The sequence below is a fragment of the Gymnodraco acuticeps genome, unplaced genomic scaffold (genome assembly GCF_902827175.1).
Source record: "Gymnodraco acuticeps unplaced genomic scaffold, fGymAcu1.1, whole genome shotgun sequence".
Taxonomy (NCBI): domain Eukaryota; kingdom Metazoa; phylum Chordata; class Actinopteri; order Perciformes; family Bathydraconidae; genus Gymnodraco; species Gymnodraco acuticeps.
The window spans coordinates 22,501-29,648 of record NW_022990416.1 but is presented as its reverse complement, the minus strand read 5'-3'; the positions used below and the strand labels follow the sequence as shown (position 1 = coordinate 29,648).

Genomic DNA, 7,148 nt, shown 5'->3' with positions numbered 1-7,148 from the left:
CAAAGAGATAGAACATGAACTGGCTCTGCACACACTGAGAGACCAGGTAACACACACACACACACACACACACACACACACACACACACACACACACACACACACACACACACACGAAGGACTGATTGTTTAAAGAATGGTAGGAAATGTCTGAAGACAGTGTAGTGTAGCAATCTTCTCAAGAAAAATCACCTCTCACATTTGTAACAAATAAAACTTCAACACTGATCAGGAAACTGGCAAACGAGTGTGAAGTCAAACCTGTTGTTCATTCACACTCAATTACATGTCTTTCCTTGACATGAGGGAGGGAGGGAGGGAGGGAGGGAGGGAGGGAGGGGAAGGACATGAGGGAGGGAGGGAGATGAGGAAGTGAGGTGAGGGTTAAAGGGAGGAATTTGATGAAATGAAACGGAACTTTTACTCTGTTCTGTCACTTTTCTGTGAACATCTTTCCCTGCCAAAGTGATTCGCTCATGAAAGAATGTATTTTCAACAACAAACATGTATACACATAAACAAAACTCAAGCTATTTTATATGACGTTAAAAAATGTATAGAAAATATATTTTTAGAATCACTTTGGGAGTGGAACAGCCTTGTGTGTATTTCTGCCTGTGTTTCTGACTCTGTCCTTCTCTTGTCCTCCTCTGCTCTTATTCTCTTTCTTTTGGTTTCTACCCTAATTCTCTTACTTTGGTCCATGTTTTTACTGATCATTTTCTCTACTTTATTGGTACTTTTCTATCGTTTCTCTTTGCTTGGCTCTCTCTCTCTCTCTGCCCCTCCCCTACCTGTGGTGATCGGTACTGCAGGTAGCCAATCAGAGTGCAGTGAGTCAGGAGCAGGTGGACAGCATCCTGCAGGAGAACGATGCTCTGAGGACAAACCTAGCTGCTCTAGAACAGGTAACAAACCTGGAGAACCTCATCTAGAAGTCTAACCCCGAAACACACTCCTGTGCACTAATGTAGCTTCGATAAAAACAGGTAAAGGGTTCTATGTAATGTTCTCCACTAACACTATATCCTCTAGAGCAGGGGTTCCCAAACTTTTTTCAGTAATGTACCCCCTTTGAAACATCTTCTCAGACAAGTACCCCCTGACCGACCCTGGACATTTTTGATAGAAAAAGCCTATTTAAATCATTACAATATAGTGATGTTCCATCAGTGTGTGATTGATTAACTCCTTCACAACAAACTAAGGATATTTTCATCTTTATGCAAGAAAAAAAAGAACATAACGAAAATAAATTAAAACAGATTTTTCCAAGGAGTTTTTCAATTGAAGTGATACATGTTTAACAAACCAATACAAACAATCAATGAACAAAATGATATATTATGAAAAACTATCGAATACAATACACACATTTGACATGTTTATATAAGGACCTAGGTTCTAGGAATATTTTATATAAAATTGTGTTTTCTATTTAATTTATTGTATTAAGATTATTTTCGTAATCATGCATGTTATCTTTTTTTAATTAACCTTTTTTTTATCTCACATACCCCCTGCAGTACCCCAACGTACCCCTAGGGGTCTGCGTACCCCCATTTGAGAATCACTGATCTAAAACACCAGCAATGCTCTGAGGAAATAAAAGAGGTTCTAAAAAATTGATTAAATCTTGTTTTCTGAACCTTTTTTTAAAAGAATGATATACCTAACCATAACATATAGAAACATGTCCTTCATTGGCTCAAACATGTATAAAAAACGTATAGCAAAATATAGTTTTGGACCTTCTTGTTCTATACCTATAATCATTCTTTAAAAAGCATTTTCTTAAACCTACAAAGCTAGAAAATGTGATTTTCAGCTACAGTTCACTCAGTATGGATTGTAACCCGTCTTTCAGGAGAACAGTGCTCTGAGGACTAATCTGAGCGCTCTGGAACAGGTAACTATACCTCAGACCTGAACTAGAACCCTCTTTTAGAACCTTAACCTTAGAACCATAGTCTAAACGCATGTTAACCCCCGGTTTCTGCATAGAACACAAAGCTAGATACCTTTTTTAATGCAGTAAAACCTCCCTGTGTTAGCTGCTGGACTAATCCTTATCATAACCACAGCTGCAGTCAGTGTTGCTGAGCAGTTGGAATTAACACCATCTCACCTGCTTCACTCAGGCAATGATACAGAACGTTATCGTCAAAGTGTGCCATTAAAGCAGGTAACGGCCTGTTGTCCCGTACTATCTAATGCGTCTTTAGTCGTGGATAATGTGCTATTAGCTTCTGTCTCCTACCGCTCCCTGCTGTAACTCACTGACCCGTTTGTGTCTTTCATCAAACAGCTTTTAACTGAATCCAAACTAAACTACTCTGTTCAACTCTACTCTTTGCCCATCGCCATCCTCAGAGTCAGCTCTAGTGTGGAAGTATTTTAAAAAAGTGAATAAAGTAAGTTGTGATTTTCAGATCCAGACGGTGAAGACGCAGGAGATGAATCTGTTGCGTGAGCAGCAGGAGGCGCTGACCCTGGATCTGCAGCAGAGACGATCCGAGCAGGAGAGTCTTCTGAACCAGAGGGACGACCTGGACTCACAGCTGCAGGTCACACACACAGACGCACGCACGCAATATATCCCATGAGATGATATAAATGTTTCTATAGTAAAACCTTCCCCTTAAATATTTCTAGTGATATAAATGAAGACAGCATTGCTTTAGGGGCACATTAGACTTATATTTTTGTATCAATGTGACGAATCAGATTGAGTTAGGAGGCAAGTATTCCTCTAGCTCAGTGTTTCTCAAACTTTTTCATACCAAGGACCACTTAACCAATAAAAAAACACTCGCGGACCACCTAACTCCACAAATATCCAAAAACACATCGTTTTTTTTAAATCGCCTGAAAATGGGCCATACAAGTGGCAGCATGTGTGATGAAGGTGTTGCGCTGGGCTATATCATGCAATCGAAAGTGAAACTTAAGCTCGCTCCATTGCGGAGATATTCCCGCGAGAGTGCGGAAAACTTAAAGGTGACATGTCATGCTTTTCTGGTTATTACCCGTCCCCTTGTGTGTTATGAAGGTTTTTATGCATGTAAACGGTTGCAGAGTCAAAACCCTCAAAGTACACCCTGTAGCGAGTAAACTCTAACACAGAAAATACCTCCCCAAAACGCCTCGTTGGAGATACGTCATTGTCCATTTGATTCTTCCGGGTACATCATGATGTCATGTCGTCCCCGGAACAAAATGGACCAATCCGTGGAGCCGTTATGTTACGTCCGCGGAGGCCGTTACTTAAGCCCCGCTGATTGGTCCAAATTGACCAATCCACGGACTTCCTCACACACTCAGTGCAGGCAGCTCAGCTGATCTCTCCTCCCTGGCTGCAGGCTGATAACAGACAGTTGGGATCGCGGCGAAATTCTCTCTGCAGACCCATTCTCTCTGCAGACCCGTTCTCTCTGCAGACACCCATTCTCTCTGCAGACCCGTTCTCTCTGCAGACCCGTTCTCTCTGCAGACCCATTCTCTCTGCAGACCCATTCTCTCTGCAGACCCATTCTCTCTGCAGACCCGTTCTCTCTGCAGACCCGTTCTCTCTGCAGACCCGTTCTCTCTGCAGACCCGTTCTCTCTGCAGACCCGTTCTCTCTGCAGACCCATTCTCCTCTGCAGACCCATTCTCTCTGCAGGACCTTTATCTGCAACCCGTCTCTCTGCAGACCCGTTCTCTCTGCAGACCCTGTCTTCTGCAGACCCATGTCTCTGCAGACCCATTCTCTCTGCAGACCCATTCTCTCTGCAGACCCAGTTCTCTCTGCAGACCCGTTCTCTCTGCAGACCCGTTCTCTCTGCAGACCCGTTTCTCTCTGCAGACCCGTTCTCTCTGCAGACCCATTCTCCTCTGCAGACCCATTCTCCTCTGCGACCCGTTCTCTCTGCAGACCCGTTCTCTCTGCAGACCCCATTCTTCTCTCTGCAGACCCCCTTCTCTCTGCAGACCCGTTCTCTCTGCAGACCCATTCTCTCTGCAGACCCATTCTCTCTGCAGACCCATTCTCTCTGCAGACCCATTCTCTCTGCAGACCCATTCTCTCTGCAGACCCATTCTCTCTGCAGACCCATTCTCTCTACAGACCCATTCTCTCTGCAGACTCATTCTCTCTGCAGACCCATTCTCTCTGCAGACCCATTCTCTCTGCAGACCCATTCTCTCTGCAGACCCTTCTCTCTGCAGACCTTCTCACAGCAGACCCATCTCTCTGCAGACCCATTCTCTCTGCAGACCCATTCTCTCTGCAGACCCGTTCTCTCTGCAGACCCGTTCTCTCTGCAGACCCATTCTCTCTACAGACCCATTCTCTCTGCAGACCCATTCTCTCTGCAGACCCATTCTCTCTGCAGACCCATTCTCTCTGCAGACCCGTTCTGCAGACCCATTCTCACAGCAGACCCGTTCTCACAGCAGACCCATTCTCTCTGCAGACCCATTCTCTCTGCAGACCCATTCTCTCTGCAGACCCATTCTCACAGCAGACCCGTTCTCTCTGCAGACCCATTCTCTCTGCAGACCCATTCTCTCTGCAGACCTGTTCTCTCTGCAGACCCATTCTCTCTGCAGACCCATTCTCTCTCTGCAGACCCATTCTCTCTGCAGACCCATTCTCTCTGCAGAGACCCCTTCTCTCTGCAGACCCATTCTCTCTGCAGACCCATTCTCACAGCGTTTATCAACCTTTTTCTTACTCAATATCAAGCCACACTTATTGTTTTTACTTCGGCTGTGACTTTGTGTGCTCAGGACGAGTTTGGCTGTGTTTCGCTGTGTATCGCTAAACAAGGAAATCACACCTCCACGGAGTTCAGCGCGATTCACAACGTCCCGACTGGTCCCGACCAATCGGAGCACACTGGGCTCACAGGGAGGGGGGGGGCAAGAGCTGCAACGAGCTGTTTAGTGGAGAGAGTGAATACTGCTGAATACACATACTATACAGAGATGCTGTATGCGAAACAATGTGAGTTTGGAAAATTGCACAGTATAAATCTATTGTAGTAGACCTCAACAATGGAATTATGATCAGTGGAAATGGCCATGACATGGGACCTTTAAATTAATTAATTAATTTCAAATGTGACATTTTACCAATATACTCACTGACCACTAGGGGCGCTCACGGACCACCAGTAGTCCGCGGACCACACTGTGAGAAGCACTGCTCTAGCTAAACCAAATCAGAAAGACATGCTTTTTTTATGAATAGTTTCTCATTTCAGTTTCAAGAACGTGTTTTTTCTCATAAAGAGTTGTCAAACCTTGCTGCAGGATCAGCAAGTTGAGGCTCATTCAGTCAGATGTATTGGACATTTAATCAAACACAGATGTGTAAGTTAAAGAGCAACATGAGCAATATTTAACTTTTTGTTTTGTCATGTTGGAAAAACAACGGGACCGTCTACCCTTTAGTTATTTAGACATGTGCAAAGACCAGTTAACAGTCCAAGGAGACGAAAGGTGCTGCAGAGAAATGCTATCTATTTTCACTTAATGTGTTTCAACTGTTCTTCCTTACATATTGCCTTTGTGACCTCAGTGAAAATGGAAGATGGAATTGAGGGAAACGTGGATTTAAAGGAAGTGAGATGTGGTCGTTTCAATTAGTTCATTTCTCTTTCCCTTCTCTTCTTTCTTCAGGAGTCGAGTTTTGCCAACAGGAAGTTGTTGGAGCAGCTAACAGAGGAAGGACAAGAGAAGGACAAACTGCTCAAAGATCTGGACGAGTCCAAGAAGGTACACACACACACACACACACACACACACACACACACACTGTTTGAATACACACTCTTGTTTTTGTGACGTGCATAAAGACACATTAAGCTTCTGAACATGCTAATGAACTGTGTGTGGGTGTGGGGGTGTGTGGGTGTGTGTGTGTGTGTGTGTGTGTGGGTGTGTAGACGGCAGAGAAGAGGAAGGCCATGTTGGATGAAATGGCGGTGCAGCTGATGCAGGAGAAGTCCGACCACAAGGAGGCGCTGTCTGACCTCAAACTGCAGCACGAGAAGGAGGTGAGGGGGTTTATAAATACAGTCTAAGTTTGAGACATGATCTCTTCTCATCTCCTCCCACTCCTTTCCTTGTTTCCCCTCCTTGATACATTTAGTTTCCTCTCCTTGATACATTTAGTTTCCTCTCCTTGATACATTTTGTTTCCTCTCCTTGATACATTTTGTTTCTTCTCCTTGATACATTTGGTTTCTTCTCCTTGTTGCTTCTTGTTTCCCTTTTTTTGTTTCCTCTTACTCTTTCCTCCCCTCTCCTCTACTTGTTTTGCCTTCTCGTTTCCTCTCATGGTTTTTCTGTTCTTGTTTCCTCTCCTTATGTACTTTCTCCTGTCCTTGTTGCCTCTTTTGCTCTCTCTCATCTCCTTGTTTCCTCTCCTCTCCTCCCCTCTCAGGTCCTCGGGGTGAGGGCTCGATATGAGAAGGAGCTCCGAGGCCTTCACGAAGACAAGAACCGCTCCGAGGAGGAGATCCGACAGCAGCTGAGAGATGAAAAGGTAAACGAAGTAGGAAGAAGGGCCAAAATATCTGGGGAAAGACGTTTGACAAGTGTGTGTCAAACGTCATCACAGATAAATGGTAGTGTCCATGTATGGTTCTTATATCTGTGTGTGTGTGTGTTTGAGGCGCGGTCGAAGGCGCTGGAGGGGCTGCAGCAGCGGGTCGAGGAGCTGCAGGCTCAGGTTCTGTCCATGGAGGGAACCAAGGGATGGTTCGAGAGACGACTGAAGGAGGCCGAGGTCAGTCCCACACACACCTGGAGCACATTCTTTTTTTTAATGCTTTATTTATTGGTTTTTCCCACACAACACAATAACAGGAGAGAATAGAGTACAAATGCAGGTGCTTTATACAAAAGAAATACAAACAAGATGACAAAACAATTATGACCCATTGTACATATTTGTTGCCAGGAATACACAAATGAATGTAATGGAGTTTTGGCGAGTAGGCCCCGTTGTGCAGGAGTATCTTTCGGGAGGGGAGAACTGATCCGATGAAACCCCCCGGGGTCTAGACCCTGGTGGTGGTGAATGGATGGTTGGGTTCGGTCTGAAGGGGAGGGGCTTAGCTTGACCCTGGTGGTGGTGAATGGATGGTTGGGTTCGG

The 7,148-nt window shown here is 44.9% G+C and overlaps 1 protein-coding gene across 1 annotated transcript in view; it reads left to right on the top strand.

Annotated features, from left to right (window-relative positions):
• Positions 1–11: 11 nt before the first annotated feature.
• Positions 12–7,148, top strand: part of LOC117551888 (GRIP1-associated protein 1-like) — a gene marked incomplete at its 5' end in the record, with an annotated part of 26,691 nt that continues 19,554 nt past the window's right edge. The window contains 8 exon segments of the mRNA XM_034224968.1: positions 12–46; positions 816–908; positions 1,868–1,909; positions 2,433–2,567; positions 5,668–5,763; positions 5,934–6,044; positions 6,434–6,535; positions 6,665–6,778. Coding sequence (XP_034080859.1) covers positions 12–46; positions 816–908; positions 1,868–1,909; positions 2,433–2,567; positions 5,668–5,763; positions 5,934–6,044; positions 6,434–6,535; positions 6,665–6,778 — 728 coding nt within the window.